This window comes from Mobula hypostoma, chromosome 1 (genome assembly GCF_963921235.1).
Source record: "Mobula hypostoma chromosome 1, sMobHyp1.1, whole genome shotgun sequence".
Taxonomy (NCBI): Eukaryota; Metazoa; Chordata; class Chondrichthyes; order Myliobatiformes; family Myliobatidae; genus Mobula; species Mobula hypostoma.
Genome location: NC_086097.1, coordinates 214,006,045 through 214,026,905, shown reverse-complemented (window position 1 = coordinate 214,026,905; position 20,861 = coordinate 214,006,045). Strand labels below are relative to the sequence as shown.

The 20,861-nt window shown below is 40.4% G+C and overlaps 1 protein-coding gene across 2 annotated transcripts in view; it reads right to left on the bottom strand.

Moving 5' to 3' along the window:
- LOC134354837 (clavesin-1-like) overlaps window positions 1-20,861 on the bottom strand; it is a 68,979-nt gene that overhangs the window by 18,015 nt on the left and 30,103 nt on the right. For both annotated transcript variants that reach the window (XM_063064224.1, XM_063064215.1), the window contains 2 exons: window positions 15,047-15,157; window positions 6,655-6,890 (listed from right to left, as the gene is read on the bottom strand). In XM_063064224.1, the coding sequence (XP_062920294.1) occupies window positions 6,655-6,890; window positions 15,047-15,157 (347 nt within the window). The remainder of the gene's footprint in view (window positions 1-6,654; window positions 6,891-15,046; window positions 15,158-20,861) is intronic.

Sequence of the window (20,861 nt, the reverse complement as noted above, 5' to 3'; positions counted from 1 at the left end):
GGTAAGATGAGAAGGAAACCAAGAAGGAATTGTCGACTTGTAAGGCTTCCCCTTGGAAGTAAATTCCTGGGCTCTGTCATTATGAGACAGAGTGAGTAAGAACTTGGATACATATAGGCTTATCACAGACATCCAGTATGATTTAATAATGCACCAAGTCATGCCCAACTAACTCTGCTAAAATTTTAAAAGCTAATGTTATTCTTCAAAGTTAAAATTTAAATTATTATCGAAGTATATATATGCTACCATATGTGACCCTGAGATGTATTTTCCTGTGGCCACACACAGTAAATCCAAGAAACACATGTGCTTACACATATAGTTGCACACACATATATAATTACTGCAATTCTGTTTTTTTCCCTCTATTATTATGTATTGTATTGCATTGTACTGTTGCTGCTAGGTTAACAAATTTCACGACGTATGCCAGTGATATTACACCTGATTCTGATTCAATATTACCTGCTTTCATTGTGCCTCAAGGGATCGACTATTCTCTCACTGATCAACAGATCAACATTGAATTTGGTCTAACATGAGAGTCCTGAAAAAGGGTGTATCACCTTATTGTAGTCTGCTATTTCACCCCCTTTAATTTGTAAATCAATCACATTACTTCTTATCCTTTAATTTTCTAAGAAAGCATACCAAATTATACACAACTTCTTCTCATAAACCAATCCCTCAATCCTTGTACAAATGAGTTGTCTCCTTCAATAATTTATTTTGTATTATGATGACCATAACTGCACCTCATTCTTAATGTGCTTGCCCCATGAATAATAAAGGGATAGGATTGTTCACTATCTTGATCCATTATTGATATTTAAATGTCCAGATAGTCCTGGATCCTACCCATTCCTTTTCAAAAGTTCGAGTTCAAAGTTCAAATTAAATATATTATCAAAGTACATATATACAGTATCACCATATTCTACCTTGAGACTCATTTTCTTGCAGGCATTCACAGTAGAACAAAGAAATACAATAGAATCAGTCACAGAGACAAAGACTAACAAGCAACCCATGTGCAAATTTGGGCAAATACAAATAATAATAATAATAATAATAAATAAGTAAATAAATAGTACCTAGAACATGAGTTCCAGAGTCCTTGAAAGTGAGTCAATAGGTTGTGAATTCAATTCAGAGTAGTGATGAGTGAAGTTATCTACACTGGTGATGGTCAAAGGGTAATAATTATTCCTGAACCTGGTGGTGTGGGGCTTAAAGCTCCTGGACCTCCTTCCTGATGGCAGCAACCAGAAGAGAGCCTGGGCTGGATGGTGGATACCCACCAATGACACCCATGCCCATCACCAGATACATCCAGCCCATGGATTACTGAAGTGGCACTTACTTGTGCATCCATGGGGCTCCCATTGATATGGAAGCTTCATCACTACAGTTGCCTCTTGGGATAACGTACCCACGAGTGGCAAATGAATCTCAGCAGACAGACAGAGGCCTTCATCTCACAGCCTTCTAACAGAAGGCCCTTGCCACAGTTAACATGCTGCTATCAAATAAATTAATTGGAAATAGTAATAGTAACTAAATAAGAAACCTCTTCATTTACCTTCATGCTGACAATGAATGGATATCACAAGGATGTTCTAGCTGTGAATGGCATAGAAGTGAAGGACCAGATACAAAGTGTGTTCAACCCCAATTCTATAGGATGAAGAACTGCCTTTAGATTCAGTGATGTGTCCTTGCTCAAAGAGGTTAGTTGTGCTTGTACTTGACCTGCAGAACATTTCCTACCAGAATACAGCATTGTACAGGCTCAGAAGGTCAGGACACACTGATACACAATCCGTAGGCAGCCAGCGTATTCTTATGGACAGCATTCAGAAACGATCACCATAAGTTTCTCACATTTGATTTGCATTTACTTAATAACTTGGAGCCCTCTTAATGGTACTTTCTCTGTATTATTATTATTTGTCCATTTAGTTGATTGTACCTTTCAGGATGTTATCCCCACTTAAATTTCTTTACACTGTAGAATTCATTATCTTTTAGTTCAATTTCAGTATTAAGGGAATTAAGGGATAGCAGGCCAGAACTTTTTGCACCCTCTTCCCTTTTGAATCTGAGGAGATGGATATTCAGAGGAGGCAGAGAAATATGAGGGAGGCGGTATGGCAAGATGGAAAATGTACGGCATTGTGTCTGTTCTGGAGGAGTCCGCTGTTATGCTGAAATCTGGGAAGGGTAGGATAAGGAGAGGAGTGAAGGCCTGTGCAGGGAATCATTACATGACATTGCCCAGATCAGATTGTTAAGATTTGAATGAAAATCTGAGCTGCTGCTGATATTTTGACAGTGGTGGCCTATGGTGTTCCTGAAGTGGTCAGTTGATGCAATGACATTAAACAAACCTCATCTGGGGCTGATGAGAGATGTTTCAATGCTGACTGATTAAAGATTTGATTGACTTGAAACGTTACCCCTTTAAAACATCTGCATGCCCATTGCAAGCTAATCTGATTAGACTGTTGCTATACACTTTATTCATGGTGGCCTCAACACTGAAATGTCATCATCGACATTCAGCAGCAGGCCAGAGGGCTCAGTCCTGGGGAAAGCACGTTAGATGCTGGGCAAATGGCAGATGTGTTAGTGTGGATCAAGCCTGGAAGTGCCCAGGACAATTTCCCAATGGTCACTAATTGACCCAGAACTGATTGCCGGCATGACCTAAGAAATGAAAAAAATTACTTTTATTTTCAGGTCCCACATAAAAAACATAGACAAATGGGTCCAATTTCTAGGCTGATTTCCTTTCTAAGTCTGTTTATCAATAATAAATCATATCTGAGCCTCTTCCAGATTTGAATAAAAGAAACCCCAGGGCCTTCCGGGAAAATACACAGTCAACAATCAAACAATACTGGCTGTGCTATTTAATCAAAATACCACTAGCCTCCTGTTGACCTAATTAAGTAAAAAGGCATTCAGAGTGAAGCAGCAGTTAAAAATCATGTTCCATCAGTTCACTACAGTGTCCAGGAAACAATCTGTTTTCCACAAAGTGAGATTCTGAAAAAAAAATTTAAGCAATTACCTTCAATTATCTAAAAACGGTTTTGTTAAATTCTGATTAGAAGACAAATACATTATTATAGTTTTACATGTTAGTGGGGGATATGATACCTCTTACTCTTAAAAGTCAACTACAATGAAGTAAGTAAATGTCCAATAAACAAAATACAAATTGACTTACCTATTCTCACAGGTAAAGCTATTTTTCAAGCAAGTACATTGGACGATTACATGAATGGGAGCTTTAGTGTAAATTATGAAAATACTCTGTTTAACATACTGGAAATGATGTTAAATTTCACATTATAGTAATCATCACCCTGTGAGAGTCTGCATACTAACTGACTGACAATCCATTTATTCAGCAAACTCTACAGAGATGATATGCTGGCTAACATGTACTCCAACTGGTACTTAGACTAGCCTGAGTACATTAGTTCCATCTTGCTAAGGCTGCCAGACATACGATATGAGGTCGAACTAGAACATCGTGGAAATTCTCAGCACATTTGGAAGAAATTGTGTGGAGGAAATATTTCAGATTAATGACCCTTCCTCAGGATATCCAAACTGGTTTCACAAATTTTCACTGTACAAGCTTTTGCATTTTGAGGGACAAGTTTTTCACTCTATAAGATATAGGAGCAGAAGCAGGCCATTCGGCCCATTAAGGCGTCTCCACCACTCTATGATGGCTGATTTATTTCTTCTCTTAAACCTGCTCTCCTGCTTTCTTCCCATAACCTTTGATACCCTTACTAATTATGTATGTATCAACTTTAATTATTATGAATGACTTGTCCTCCAAAGCTGTCTGTGGCAGTGAATTCCACAGATTCAGCACCTTCTGGCAGAAGAAATTCCTCCTCCACTCAGTTCTATAGGGACATCCTTCTATTCTGGGGCTGTGCCCTCTGGTCCTAGACACTCCCACTATTGCAAACATCCTCCGTACTTCAACTCTGTCCAGACTTTTCAAGGTATTTGGGTACATATGACAATAAACTAATTCCAATTCCAAAATTTCAAACACAATTCCACTTAATATTCCTGTCCTTCAACCGCCTAGCATGTCAACTCATGGATTTGTATCCAATTATCTGAATTTCATTCTAATTGATAAATAATAATATCACTTTTCATCTGTATGCCTTCAAAAACACACATCTTTGCAATAAATATATGTATATGTTCAGAAACCAATTTGGGATACATTTCTATTTGCAATGTAAGTATTCCACTTAGTATGGAAAAAAACAGCTAGTATCAATAATTCATATTGTTGCTTGTGGGAATCATTCACGCAACTTGGCTGCTACACTTACTACATTGATTATAGGTGCAAGTGTAAAACTGGCCTGAGATCATAAAAGGTGCAACTGAAATGCAAGTGTTGATATTTAATTCTTCGCTAAGTGCCAGAGACAGCTGTGGTGCTTTCGCCACTTGGGGAAAATGAAATGTGGTCTGATCTGCTTGGGCTGAATTAAAATATGATATTGCTTTTGCAGTGCAGTGATCAATAAGCTGAAATATGAACTGCATATCTGAAGAATCACATCCAGTAATCAGTAAGGTGGTAAACTGTGATGCATACCATGATGTAATTGATGGGTGACCATGAAATGGACCTGTTTTTTTTTAATGCACAGCCCTGAACATGAGATTACCCGGGTATTACTAGTTCAGAAACAGGCAGGGCAAAGATGAGGAGCTTCCACTGAACAATAAGGAAGGGCATAATTTTGACTTTTGACCAGGGGTTTGCAACCCTTTTTATGCCATGGACCAATGCCGTTAAGCAAGGGGTCCATGGACCGCAGGTTGGGAACCCCTGCTTTAGACAATAGTGCCTTGGCAGCCCATTCTATATCTGTCCAGATCATATTTCCGTTGAAATCAAAACAACACACTGACAGTTTCAGCTGTTCCAAATTGATCCTAAACCATCCAGGATCTGACTTCGGATACCCCAAGGTGGTAGCACTGATAATTTATATTAACATGCGAATTTCTAACCTGGATTGTAACACAGACTTCTCACTTCCTGTACTATTAGTACAACAAAATTAGGCATAAACTTTAACATCATATAAAGACAAAAGCAAATACATTCAAATACAGTACCAAAGTGGACATGTGGGGAGGACTGATTGCCAGTTTATCGCCATTCCACAGACTATGATCATGCAGAAAAAATACATTTTGCAAGCAGAAATCCGTGGAGAGGCCTTGTCCCCACGGTTGCAAGAACAGACAATCTAATGAGTTAACACTGAAGATGAAAAGAAAACAATCAGCAGATATTTAAATACCCTTGATGCCAAGCAGCCCCTAAGTACAGAAAACATGGAACAATAGAGCCCACTATTAGCCCCTGATGTTGCGTCGACCTTCTAATCTACTCCACGATCAATAGAACCTTTGCCTCCTACGTTGCCTATAACCCTCCATTTTTTTTTCATTCATATGTCTATCTGAGAGTCTCTTAAATGTCCCTGATTTATCAGCCACTACTGTCATCCCGAGCAGTGCATTCCTGGCATTAACATCCTCTGTGTTGAAAATCTACCTCCAACATCTTTCCTAAACTTTCCTCCACTAGGTTAGGCAATTTAATTCTTGAAGAACCTCTCAATCCTTTGGTTATGAACTGCTTCGGTGTTTATGTTCCACGCACCCCGTGCTTAATAGCAATTCATTGCAAGTGACATCAGAAATAATGTTATGTGTGCTCTGACATCACTGTCCACTTCCTATAATGTTGGAGTGTACATGCCCTATGCATATGGCAGACCTCAGGATGTGGCAGGATTTATTTGCCTGTAGGATGCTTTGAAGGATTGCTACCAAATTAAATCAGGCCCTGTGCCAGTTAAAGAGATGATTGAGTAGATGGAGCAGCAATAAGAAGCGTTTAAAGGAGAATAAACAGTTGTCAAGGAAGGATGTTTCAAGTGTCTTGTCACTAGAAGAAAGACAGCAACTAGTGAACTTGGAGAGTTGTAAGAAGACAGAATGGAGACGTTCAAATATCACCGAAGGGTGTGCTGCTAGAATGGTTACCAAAACAGGGATGAGTTGCTAATCACAGCAGTAGCAGTCTACTTTAAAATAAAGTTCCTGTGACCACCTGCATTTTTACAATTTCATTTATATTTTCTCTTCTGAAGATGGTGATTCAATGCTGAATTCAATACAGATCATGTAAGCTGAGTTTGCTCAGTGTTTTATGCTTAAACCTGAAAAATGACTGCAGGGCTTCACACAGAAGGTTGATCTAATCCTCACCTGCCCACATTCAGTTCCAGCATGAGAATGATCAGCTGGCAACAGGTACTGAGGTCGTCCAGCTCTCTCAGTTTGAGATCAGTGCTGGTATGGCTCAATCAGCTTGAGATCAGTGCATAAATCCACACTGGCCGCCTCAAGATTATTCCACAGAATATATTTGTCAATAAATTACAGTACTGGTGACATTTAATTTAACATTACAATAGCATGCATTGAAAATTATGCAGAAAAACTGTAAGTGCAGATTTTGAGAGCTGGAAGAGAAATTTAATAAAATAATTTATGTAATTAGACTGTACAAACCTCTTCATATGCTTGGGAGAGCAATTGCTTTCTGGTTCATCCAGCATGTCTTTCATGTGCATTGAGTTGTACGAATTGTAAGTATACTCAGTGTCATCATTGTACTCTGGACCAAGCAGTGTTCGTGCCCAAGTTCCCATGTCATATGGGGGTAGGGTACCTCCAAATTCTGACGGCAGGTATTCTGGATGGATAAGCTGGTGAAGACTGTTCAAATTGTTACCATGAAGAAAAATCTGGGATGAAAAGAAAGAAATTCAAAATAATATTCATAAAATTAAGGTAAGTTAAAAAATTAGTTATGCCAAATTGAATTTTAATTGGTCTACAAAGACAAATGTTTTCAATTAATTAAATACAACTCAATGTACCCCAATAATCACCATTTGTAAAGTGCAGAATTGTTTTTTCCAGTAAGTTATTTGTGGATCGATAGATAGATGGATAGAAAGAACGAAAGAAATGATTTTATTTCGAGAGGAAAATCATTCCTGTTAAGATGAAGCTGTGTAATTGAAGCTATAAAACACTGCAGACTTGGCTGATTCCTTTTGAAATTCTGTCTTCATAATTTTTAAGCCTATTCACTGCCAAAGTGGAGGTTCCAACAGGAGAACATTGATTCTGTTCATGGCATTAAAATTTGTAGTTGAACGTATTCCATTTCTCAAATAAGACTCATTGCTTTTTGCCAGGCTACAAACATGGATGAATAAAAACAATTAGTCCATCTTCATCCACACATCCTGGAAACCTGAAAAAACTTTATTCATATGTTATATGTGACAAACTTTCCTCAGCAGATCAAAATAATGTTTTTCCTTAAGTGACCTACATTTCAACAAAGAAAGTTATCAAAAGATTTTGTACTGTTTAAAACATTGACTTCAATGGAAAAGATAAGACTTTGTATAAAATAACCTGCCATTTTGTAACACTGGGAAACGCTAATTTCAGTAATTAAAATTAATTACTGTAGTTAAGCCAACTTAAACTTTCCAAAAGAATCATCTTTTAGAAATAATAAAGACAATTATAGATCAATATTCAAAAGTAGTTAAATTGGTATCACCTTTCTTTAAACCGCAATTAACTGAAAAATGAAAGCAAAATCTACCAGGGCCGATTTTTTTTTACTCTATTATTTCTAAAGCATTTACTGGCTCCTAATATTCCTTTCTTTCCATTTATAATGCTAGACATTCATTGTGAGAAACCTCTTCAGCAGTTTTTTATTTGGCAGCAAGGTTGATACAAGTGGCAATGTTTCTGGTTAATTTGTGTAAGAATTAAAGAAGAGGAAAAGATTTTCACCTAAAGAATGCAGAGGATCTGAAAGGTTGTTGACAGCAGAAAGCCTCATTACATCTAAAATGCATCTGAATGAACACCTGAAGAACCATACCCTACAAGCGTTCAGGCAGAGAGCTAGGAAAAGTTGACCCTACAGCTATTTTGGCTGGCAAGGACATGCAGGGCCAAAAGGCCTTAATTTCTATGAATTTTGTATCGATGTATTTATTTATTGGTACAGCGTGGAGTAGGCCCTTCTGGCCCTTGAAACCACGTCACCACAGCAAGCCCACAACCCTGATTGTACCCTAACCCAATCATGGGACAGTTAACAATGAACTATTAACCTACCCAGTATGTCTTTAGACTGTGAGAGGAAGCCAGAACACTCAGGAAAACCTACACATTTCATGGCGTGGACGTACAGAGACTCCTTACAGAAAGGTGTCGGAATTGAACTCCAAACTCCAAAATGCTCCGAGTTGTAATAGCATCGCACTAAGTGCCAGGTATCCATGGCGCCCATGCAGGTGCCATGGCCACCCCTTGAGATTGGAGAATGTAAAGAAAGATAAAGGATTTATGTTTTGATACTAAGGAGTGACCCATACATCTTCAGCTCTTGCTGTATTGCAGGGTTGGAATAAAAATCATTATCTAGTCCACAAGCAGAGGTGGAGAAGCCAAATCAGTTCGTGAGTACTTAACCACTTGGATTGCTGGACTAAATCTTGAACTGAGTACATCTGTTATCTGGTTGCTTATAACTCTGACATATATACTCTCCAAAACTTCAAATCAAGGAACAAAGAGTGGAACTTAAATCATGGAAGCTCTAATTCATACAACTGTTTTGTTCAATATTAAATATTTGAAGAATGTCCTTGATGTTGCTGGGTGGTGTTCTGAAGTCCTCAACAATACATTACTATAAGCTCAACAGTGACATCTTGTGGGTGAAAGTAAACTCCAATAATCACCTGCGACCAACCTTATAGTTCCCACACCCCGCACTTCCCGTTTCTACCTCCTACCCAAGATCCACAAACCTGCCTGTCCTGGCCGACCTATTGTCTCAGCTTGCTCCTGCCCCACCGAACTCGTTTCTGCATACCTCGACACTGTTTTATCCCCCCTTGTTCAATCCCTTCCGACCTATGTTCGTGACACTTCTCACGCTCTTAAACTTTTCGATGATTTTAAGTTTCCTGGCCCCCACCGCTTTATTTTCACCATGGATGTCCAGTCCTTATATACTTCCATCCCCCATCAGGAAGGTCTCAAAGCTCTACGCTTCTTTTTGGATTCCAGACCTAATCAGTTCCCCTCTACCACCACTCTGCTCCGTCTAGCGGAATTAGTCCTTACTCTTAATAATTTCTCCTTTGGCTCCTCCCACTTCCTCCAAACTAAAGGTGTAGCTATGGGCACCCGTATGGGTCCTAGCTATGCCTGCCTTTTTGTTGGGTTTGTGGAACAATCTATGTTCCGTGCCTATTCTGGTATCTGTCCCCCACTTTTCCTTCGCTACATCGACGACTGCATTGGCGCTGCTTCCTGCACGCATGCAGAACTCGTTGACTTTATTAACTTTGCCTCCAACTTTCACCCTGCCCTCAAGTTTACCTGGTCCATTTCCGACACCTCCCTCCCCTTTCTAGATCTTTCTGTCTCTGTCTCTGGAGACAGCTTATCCACTGATGTCTACTATAAGCCTACTGACTCTCACAGCTATCTGGACTATTCCTCTTCTCACCCTGCCTCTTGCAAAAATGCCATCCCCTTCTCGCAATTCCTCCGTCTCCGCCACATCTGCTCTCAGGATGAGGCTTTTCATTCTAGGACGAGGGAGATGTCTTCCTTTTTTAAAGAAAGGGGCTTCCCTTCCTCCACTATCAACTCTGCTCTTAAACGCATTTCCCCCATTTCACGTACATCTGCTCTCACTCCATCCTCCTGCCACCCCACTAGGAATAAGGTTCCCCTGGTCCTCACCTACCACCCCACCAGCCTCCGGATCCAACATATTATTCTCCGTAACTTCCGCCACCTCCAACGGGATCCCACCACTAAGCACATCTTTCCCTCCCCGCCTCTCTCTGCATTCCGCAGGGATCGCTCCCTACACAACTCCCTTGTCCATTCGTCCCCCCATCCCTCCCCACTGATCTCCCTCCTGGCACTTATCCATGTAAGCGGAACAAGTGCTACACATGCCCTTACACTTCCTCCCTTACCACCATTCAGGGCCCCAAACAGTCCTTCCAGGTGAGGCAACACTTCACCTGTGAGTCGACTGGGGTGATATACTGCGTCCGGTGCTCCTGATGTGGCCTTTTATATATTGGCAAGACCCGACACAGACTGGGAGACCGCTTTGCTGAACATCTACGCTCTGTCCGCCAGAGAAATCAGAATCTCCCAGTGGCCACACATTTTAATTCCACATCCCATTCCCATTCTGACATGTCTATCCACGGCCTCCTTTACTGTAAAGATGAAGCCACACTCAGGTTGGAGGAACAACACCTTATATTCCGTCTGGGTAGCCTCCAACCTGATGGCATGAACATCGACTTCTCTAACTTCCGCTAAGGCCCCACCTCCCCCTCGTACCCCATCTGTTACTCATTTTTATGCACACATTCTTTCTCTCACTCTCCTTTTTCTCCCTCTGTCCCTCTGAATATACCTCTTGCCCATCCTCTGGGTCCCCCCCCCTTGTCTTTCTTCCCGGACCTCCTGTCCCATGACCCTCTCGTATCCCCTTTTGCCAATCACCTGTCCAGCTCTTGGCTCCATCCCTCCCCCTCCTGTCTTCTCCTATCATTTTGGATCTCCCCCTCCCCCTCCCACTTTCAAATCTCTTACTCACTCTTCCTTCAGTTAGTCCTGACGAAGGGTCTCGGCCTGAAACGTCGACTGCACCTCTTCCTAGAGATGCTGCTTGGCCTGCTGCGTTCACCAGCAACTTCGATGTGTGTTGTTCAAAAATATATATGTTTCAGCATCTGGCTCACTAAATCTTTATTATCCCAAGATCGACAACTCCTCAGTTGGCTGTTTCAAGCTGAAACACACTGGGTTTTATTTCCAATGCTCCCTTTAAACTCACCGGGTTCACATTAAAATATATTTTACCACAGTATAAAATGTAAAAAAAAGACAGTGAAATAAAAGTGTTTTGGAGTAATAACAGTAACATCCAATTGTCCAGGAAAAATGCTGGTCCAGCATCACAGAGCCCTGAGGCTGCCGGATAATCAGTTTTACTGTTACTCTTATCCATTATTAAATCTAGCCCACAGACCTTGATTTCCCCTTCTTTTGAATTGTTTCATTAACCATTAAAAGCATGCTATGTACTGAAACAGAACAGTCCATGCCCAAGCTATCATAGCTGCAAAATTTAATCTTTGTTGCCTGTTGTGTGGGTGAATCTAACATGACCGCTAAGCAGCCAGAGTATGACATCAATCACCAGCCTAATGCTCCCAATGAGATATTTCTGGGGATGGATTCAGCAGCCAGGAAGCACCCACAGTGAACCTAATTTAAGTAGATTATCGTATCTTCAGGTTAGTTTTGATTGATTTATCTTGCTATGGAAATGATTCTGCAAGGATCTGGTACTCTCGTGTACTGTTCTATGTCAGGAAGTGCCATGTCAGAAGCTTAAGAGGACTGTCTTCACTTAATTTCAAAGAGAAATCAAGTGTGCTCAGACATGCTCATGGTAGTGGATATGAATGGGGGAATTGGCAGCAGCCAAATGGAGCAGGGCAAATTACCAGAGGAAGGCGGGAAGAGGATGCAGAGGAGAACTCACAGTAAGAGACCAGATTCATGTAGAGTGTTCAGGGAATATTTCTCCAAACGGTACAGAAAGAAACAGTGAGAAATCACTGAAGCAGATTGTCAAGCAAGATTCTTCGGGCTGCTTTGTCAAAGATCTTTGTTTATTTTCATGCAGGTATTGGACTTGGTCAGTGAATAAGTGTCCAGATCCCTTCTGACTGTTTTCAACATTGAACTTACAGGAAGACTTGGACTTTGGCTGGAAAATGATAGCTATCAGTCAGGTTTCAAAAAAATGCCAGATAATGGTCAACTCAAGCAAGAAAATGCTCAGGCTTCAATTTCTAACCTTCAACAGCAAGACCAATACTGCAGCTCCTACCATTAAAATTTTACAAGTTACTATTGTCAAAACCCTTGGTAATGCATGTCATGTTAACATGTCTTGTGGCTACAAGACCAGACCAAAGGCTGGATGGTCAGAGATCGGGGGCTCACCTCCTTGCTTGGCAAGATTAAAGCTGAAACACGATGGATATCCACCAAACACCTGATTGCTGTAGCTGAGAAGTGGCAGATGGAGTTCAATACCAAAAGTGTGCAGTGATACAGTTAGGGAGGTCAAACTTGAAGGCAGAGTACGAGGTTAATTGCAGGATTCTTAGCAGTATGAAGGGATAGTGAGATTCTGGGTTCCATATCCATAGATCCTCAAAGTTTTCACACAAGTTAATGGGGTGGTTAAGAAGATGTGTGGTGTGTTGGTCTTCATTAGTTGAAATATTGAGTTCCAGACTGCAAGGTAATGTTGCAGCTCTATAAAGCTCTGGTTAGACCACACTTGGAGTACTGTGTTCACTTCAGGTCACCTCATAGATAGGATGTGTAAAGGGATTTGCCAAGAAGTTTCCTGGATTAAAGAACATGTCTCATGAGGAGAGAATGAGCGAGCTAGGGCTTTACTCTTTGGAGGAAGCGAGGTGACTTGATGGTGAATAAAATGATAAGAGGCATAGGTAGAGTGGATACCCAGCGCCTTTTCCCCATGACAGAAATGGCTACTATGAGAGGGCATAATTTTAAGGTGATTGGAGAAAAATACAGGGGCACTTTTTTTTTTAAAAACATAGAGAGTCGTGGTCATGTGGAACGCCCTGCTGGGAGTGGTGGTAGAGGTGGATACATTAGGGAGATTAAAGAAGATCTTAGATAAGCACGTGGATGGAAGAACGATGGAGGCCTATGAGAGAGAGAAGCATTAATTAGAGTTTAGAGGAAGTTAAAGGGGTGGCACAACACTGAAGAGCCTGCAGAGTGCTGTAATGTTCTATGTTCTAATCATTGCTTCCATCAATACCCACAAGCCAGTATGTGAACTTGGACAGTATCACTGAGCTAATATTCTGAAATTATATTCATGGGAGTACCATTGTCACAAGTACAAGAGTGGTTCAAAGTGAAGGTCCTCCACGTTCTTCCCAGGAAAACTAAGTATTGATGATATCGTTGTCCTTGCCAGCAATGAAAGTGTACTGAAGCAGATTGATGAAATGCAAACACAAGGAAATTTGCAGATGCTGGAAATTCAAGCAACACACACAAAAAATTCAGGTGAACGCAGCAGGCCAGGCAGCATCTATAGGAAGAGGTACAGTCGACATTTCGGGCTGAGACCCTTCGTCAGGACTAACTGAAAGAAGAGATAGTAAGAGATTTGAAAGTGGGAGGGGGAGGGGGAGATCCCAAATGATAGAAGTCAGGAGGGGGAGGGATGGAGCTAAGAGCTGGAAAGTTGATTGGCAAAAGGGATACGAGGCTAGAGAAGGGAGAGGATCATGGGAGAAAGAAAGGGGGAGGGGGGAACCCCAGAGGATGGGCAAGGAGTTATAGTGAGAGGGACAGAGGGAGAAAAAGGGGGGGGGGGCGGAATTAAATAAATAAATAGCTAGATAGATAGATAGATAAGGGATAGGGTATGAAGGGGAGGTGGGGTATTATCAGAAGTTAGAGAAGTCAATGTTCATGCCCTCAGGTTGGAGGCTACCCAGATGGAATATAAGGTGTTGTTCCTCCAACCTGAGTGTGGCTTCATCTTGACAGTAGGGGAGGCCGTGGATGGACATATCAGAATGGGAATGGGACGTGGAATTAAAATGTGTGGCCACTGGGAGATCCTGCTTTCTCTGGTGGACAGAGCATAGGTGTTCGGCGAAACGGTCTCCCAGCCTAAAATGCAGTGTTTCACACTAAATGATTATTTGACAAACAACACTGAATGTTATAAAATTAAGACAAGGTATCTAAAAATACAAAGTGTTAACACTGGGAGTTTATCATTCCCCAGGTGGCTCTATAAAGAATCTATAAACAGGTAGCATATCAATAAATTTAATCTGTACCATTATTAAAATCAATCAAAAGATTAACTAAATCATTAATCCTTGTGAAAACTGTGCAAGAGCTGTTTTAGTGACAAAACTGCAACACAATCAGTTTTTCAAATAATAATGGTTAGCATCTAATGCAGCCAGAGTACACCACTGATGGGCAATGTCAAAAGTGCCAATCATGTTGTCTGTAACGTTGCATATGCAGTTAACCAGTTGCAGCTGCACAAACTGGGTGTGCGTTGGATATCATATCAGTTTAAGTTCGTCTCTGAGGTTATGACAATCACTTTTGCTGTAATGAGGATTTAGATAGTGCCCAAAAATCCCATGGGATTGAACTTCCAACATCACACGCTACCAGGAGATGATTATTTACACAAGGTTCTTTAATGTGTTACTGAGTACGAAGTAGCACGGCAGCATTGCTGCAGGTTTTAGTAATGGCCTGCTGGCTGCTTCTCAGTTGTTAACTAGTTGTGGGCTGATTTGTAAAGAGGGAAATGAAGAGAGGGGCATTAAAAATAAAATGCTCCTGCAAAGTTTTCTGCAAACATCTGTCTTTTCCCAAATGTTCAAAACTAATTCACGTTTGTTCTGTTGATTCATGTTAGTTAATACCAAGTCAATTCAAAATTGAATTCATCTTTCAGAAGATTAAAATGGACTCTTCCCATACCCCACCTTGGATTTCAACACAGGATGAGCACAGATCAGAACAGTGTCTGATTCAATGAATCACTTACACTCACAGACACATGCAGACTAACCGATTCCTCTCTCCCCTGTAACCTTGTCTTTCTCCCCCATTCAACCAGGCAGAGGAGAGGTTTATTATTCTGAACCACGCTTGCAAACTAATTGTTAATTGCCATGCTGAATCATGTTTCCCATCTGTCTGAAATTTTAATTACCCTTTTTCTGGTCTTGTCTTTCAAGAATGGCTTTATTATCGTAAATAAAGCATGGATGTACCAAGGCTGGTTCACAAAATGGATGCCTCCAAAGCGTGCGGGGAAGCTGTCCTGCAGAGATCAGAGCACAGAATCAACTGATTAGTAACTTAAAACCACAGAAAATCTGCCACATTGACTAGTCTGTAAAATCAGAGCTGCTGGAAGGGAATACTCCCTCTTTAATTCTGATTTAATTTTTGCTTTTATTTGCTCTCAATCTTCAAAGAGCAATGAAAAGAATAAAGACTGCTTCTTTACCACATTTAACGTCCAGGGTCCTCCAGTTTAACCTCTTACAATATGGAGCTCTAGTACTACAGGAACCTGTGTTTCCTAGGACTTGTTTTGATTTATGTGGATTTGCCCACCCTCTTAAATCAGATTATGATAACTGGAGGAGGCACTGAACAGCAGACAACCATGTGGTGGAGTGGTGTGCTGTGAGATCTGGTCTGTGATTTGTTTTCCAGCTGTGAAGAAGGACGTGTATGTTTCAGAAGGCAGACACTGCCTGTACAGGAGAGGTATGTAGAGTGAGACATCTGAGGAAGTACCATTGTAAAAGGAAGATTTAAGAATGAACATTGGGAAGTGGATTAGCTGCAATTCATCCAGGGGTAATGAGAAATTAAGATGGTGTCAATGACTTGCAAAAATCAGTTACATGCTCTCACATGCCTTTGGTTTGAGATTCAACATCTTGTAATAATTGAAATGAAGTTTTCCTTCATGTTCAGTTAAGGCAAACAACAAAACCAAATACTGTCTGCATTTGCATTTATGGGGAAAATTCTGGCAACATCGATGGTGCAAAATTACACTGAGATTATCGATGGAGATCTGATGGTAGTTGCTGAAAATCCTTCATCTCACAGATGATGAATTAAACTTCAAGGAGAAAGTAAAAGTTTCCAAGATTATCAGCATCTTGTAAGAATGGCCTATTTGTATGATATCTTCAACTGACTGTCTGAAATCAAATCTGGTGTTGTCTCTTCTGTCCTTAGTACTGTACCTTTTTAACTCACTTTTCAGATTGCTGTCCCAACTTTCCTTATAGTTTCCTGTGTGTTTGCTTTTTCTACCCCATGATAGATTTTTAGTCAATCTCACCTTTCAAAGCTAAACTTACTATCTTGCAATATCAATAATCTTTTTTTTAAATTGTTCCTGATTTTTTTTTAACGTGGTCAGTCTTTTTTACCCTACAATCTTCTGGCACCAGTCCTCCAAACCTAAAATGGAAACAGGAAAAACTGGAAATACTTGGTGGATCAGGCAACATTTGCAGGGATAGAAACAGAATTAATGTCTCGGGTCACTGACTTATCATCAGAGTTCAATAAATGTCTATATTTCAGATTTCCAACAATTTTAGTTTATTGCTTGTTAATGTCCCATATCCAGATAGTTTATAAGATTAAAATCAACATTCATTTTGGTCAGTGACTGAGTCATTAGTCAATGGGTTTAAAACTCAATCCAGAGAATCGTAGGATCATTTTGGGACAGAAGGAAGCCCTTCAACCCATTGGTGCCACTTTGACCCCTTATCTGATTAGTCCCATTCATTGGGGACCAACAACTTATATACACAAGAGTATATGAAATAGAAGCAAGATTAGACAATATGGTCCCTTTGCCATGCAATAAGATCTCTGCTGTTATTTGGTCTCATGACACTAACTTACACAAACACATTTCACTGATTCCGTTCATCATTAGAAATTTAACAATTTCTGTCTTAAAGCATGCTTAGTGACTCAGCCTCTTTGGTAGAGAAGTTCAAATGTTCGCTCACTTCCAAGTGAAGACATTTCTTTTCACCTCTTGTCTGAATGGCTGCTCTTTTAAACATTTACCCCCTCAAGTCCTGTAAGAATTTATATGTTTCAATAAGGTCACCTTTCAGTCTTCTAAGACTGTATAGGCCTACTTGGTTTAATTTCTCCCCTTTCAAGAACTCCATTCCAAGAATGTGGTGACCATTTGCTGCACTTGACTGTTGTGTTTATGGGCCCTTAGGTAGAGAGATAACTATATAGTTGCAGCCTCTATATAGCTACATCTAATCATACAGATACCCTATATAAATAGAGCATGGCATCTTTATTCTTGTAATAAAGGCTGACATACCAATTATTGTTCATTGTACCTGTATTGTATTTTCAGTGCTTCTGGTGTCAGTTTATCCTTCATATTTTACCACTTTATATTCCATGGAGCATGTCCTTATCCACTCTCTTACACTGCCAATAGCTCCCCGAAGACTATCTGCATTCTCCTCGCAACCCAAGTGTCACCCAGTTTTATATCACCAGTAAATTTGGAAATATTATACTTGATCCCCTTATCGAAGTCACTGATATAAATATGAACAGCTCAGGCACACCACCAGTTCCTGCATATATCATTAGACCCAGTCTCCCAAGCCAAAAGTAATTTGTTTATTTTACCCTCTGTTTTCTGTCCAGAAACTAATTTTCAAAGTGCACTAGTATGTTCTGCACAGAACCCCCAACCTTCTTGGATAAGGTGTCACAAAAGATTATTAATTTTATTAAAATCTAAATAAGCCACAGAAACTGGTTCACCCATGGTGTTTCTGCTGATTACTACCCAGATCTGTCAGACTTCACCTACCACACCACCCCCCTCTGATCCCTATGCCAATTGCCAATTAATTTTTCTTCTGATTGGCTGTTTCTTCATTTTTTAAATCTTTATTTCAAATCAAATAAAAAATCGAGTTTAATTATCATTCAACCATACACAAATACAATGTTCCTCTGGGGCCAAGGTGCAAAGCATACATATCACATGAATCAAAATAGCAAGCAAAAAAAAAAGTCATGCAAGAAAATATGTATATATAGCCCAAGTCCCTGAGTGACATGTCCCGCACATTGATAGTGCAGTTTTTGGCAGTGCATAGCCTCTGCAATCCAGCCTGTCATTCCACAAATTGAACACTGGAGGGCAGCACTAGCAGAAGAGGTCTGCCCCCAACTGAGCACGGATGCCATGCTACACGGCCTCCGGCATCTCCTCTCCTGGACGGCAACAGCAGGCAAGCCCATGGCTTGAGACATAGTCCTTTCAGGCCATTCAGCTTCCCCACCGTCTGTAACACCACCAAACAAGGGTAACAGGCCTGCGGCATCTTACATAATCACTGTTCAATAGAGTCTTCCAATCGCAAGAGAAATCCAAGACAATCACCCATTTGTCACATATACATCAAACCATACGTTAAAATGCATCACTTTGCATCAAATAAAATTATCAAGGATTGCGCTGGGTGGCCCACAAGTATTGCCATGCTTTCTGTGCCAGCATTGCCTGCTCACAACTTATTCATCATATCTGGAATGTGAGAACTGGGAGGAAACACATGTAGTCACAGAGAGAATGTACAAACTCTCTGTGTGGGAATTGACTCCTGATCTTACGGCCTGTACTGTAAAGTGCTGTGCTAACCTCCACACTCTCATGCTGCCCTGCCATCACAGGCTCAAATTTCCTGATCATAGCAATCTCTTGCAAGTCCTGAAGAAGAGTCTCGGCCTGAAACGTTAACTGTTTGTTCATTTCCATAAATGTTATCTGGCCTGCTAAGTTCCTCCACCATTTTGTGTGTGTTGCTTTAGATTTCCAGCATCTGCAGAATTTCTTGCGTTTATAATCTCTTGTTATGATCTTTTCTACATATCATCTATCTTTTGCTCATTATTTCAAATCTGTCTCCTCACATTCTTGATGTTTTGCTAATGGGAACTGGAGCTTCTGTCTATTTGCTTTATTTAAACCCATCATTATCTTATTCATCAAGTTTCCTTCAGCCTTCTTGACTCCAAGGAGAACAGCCCAGATTCACCAGTCTAATAAGTCTTGTCTCCAGCCTCTAAGATTTTGACATGCATCTAGAGCAGGGGTTCCCAACCTGGGGTCAAACCCTTTGCTTAATGGTATTAGTCTATGGCATAAAAAAGGTTGGGAACCCCTGAACTAGATTGTGTGGCCCAGAAGTGAACATAATAATCTCCCGCTTAAGTACTTTAAACGTCTTGACCATTAAATATAAGGTAACTTTGCAGAACATTATTGAGAGTAATATTATTAAACCAGTAGCCTTTTCGCTTCGCAGATCTTACTTCAAAACATTAGTTTATGTTCCCAATCAATATTTATCTTTTGAACAAATCCATTAAAGGAACATCACCATTATTAAGTTACATTTGTGAAATTTTACTGAACATAATTTGGCTGCCACTTAACCACAGGAACTGTCCAGAAGAAAAGCTTGATTACCTTTAAAGCATTTTGAGACTTTGAGGTCTATGTGAATACTACTATTTTCTTCCTGGATAATAGAGCTAATCTAGCATCCACACTCTGCTACCTGTACTGCCTCTATTAAGAATCTGAAATAAAGCAAAGCAGCACTACCATTTACATTATCAGAGCTGTTGAAAGATAAATGGATCAAATAGATTCATTATCTAAAATGCCAAAACGAATACTGTTAAGGTTGGAAATATGAATGTAAATAGGAATAGTTTGAAACCTTTGACATGCAGTCCAGTTATTAATTAACTTTATGACATTTTATGGATCAGGGAAGGGGAGAAATGTATCACATTCTTCCACATAGACTGTAAATGTGCTGCTGGTAAACTGGAATTGATGTTGGAGGCAAAAGGTTGAGCTCAAAAGGCTGTAATGTGGGGGAACTGTTCCTCAAGCTTTTGTTGATCTTCACTGGGCTTATTGATGGAGACCTTCTCATCATAAGCTTTGACTCTTACTGATCAAGAACCTATCAACCTCCGCTTTAAATATACCCAATGACTTGGCCTCAGCAGCCATCAGTGGCAATGAATCCCACAAACTCACCACCTTCTGGCTGAAGAAATTCCTCCTCATCTGTTCTAAAGGGACATCCTTATATTCTGAGGTTGCGCTCTCTGGTCCAAGACTCCCCCACTATGGGAAACGTCCTCTCCATGTCCACTCTATCTAAGCCTTTCAACAGATTTCAATGAGGTTCCCCCTCATTCTTCTAAAATCTAGTTAGTACAGGCTAAGAGCTGTCAAATGCTGTTCATAAGTTTGCCCTTTATTTCTCAGGATCATTGTTGAGAACTTCCACTGTACCCTCTCCAGTGGCAGCACATCCTTTCTTAGATAGGGGGCCCAAATCTACAGGAAGATTACCTTAGGTTTTTGTTAAACCACTTCCCAAGGGTCCCAGTTGCACAACAGCCCTCATCAGTCCCTTTGTGAACCTTTATTGCCTCAGGCTTGCATTTAACTTCTTACACTCAATAAACTGAACCCAGTGACTACTGTTACCTATTCACACATTGGATATTATGAGGAAGAACTTACAAAAAAAGTGAAGTCATCCACTTTACAACATATGACAGCAAAGCAGAGTTCTTTGTTAAATGATGAGAAATTGGGTAGTGTTAATGTTCGAAGATATGCTTGAAGGCCATAATAGAAGTACAGTTAATGAACTGGAGAGCAAACGGTATGTTGTTATGATAGGGTCGGATTACAGGAGTAAGGAATTCCTATTGCAGTTCTATAGGGCCTAGCATATTGTGTATATTTATGGTCACCTTACTACTTGCCATAGAAAGAATACAGTCAAGAACATAGAACAGGAATGGTCCTTCGGCCCACAGTGTTGTGCTGAACCAATTGAAAAGTAAATCAAAACCCCCTCAGTTTACTGGACTGACCATAAGACCATAAGACAAAGGAG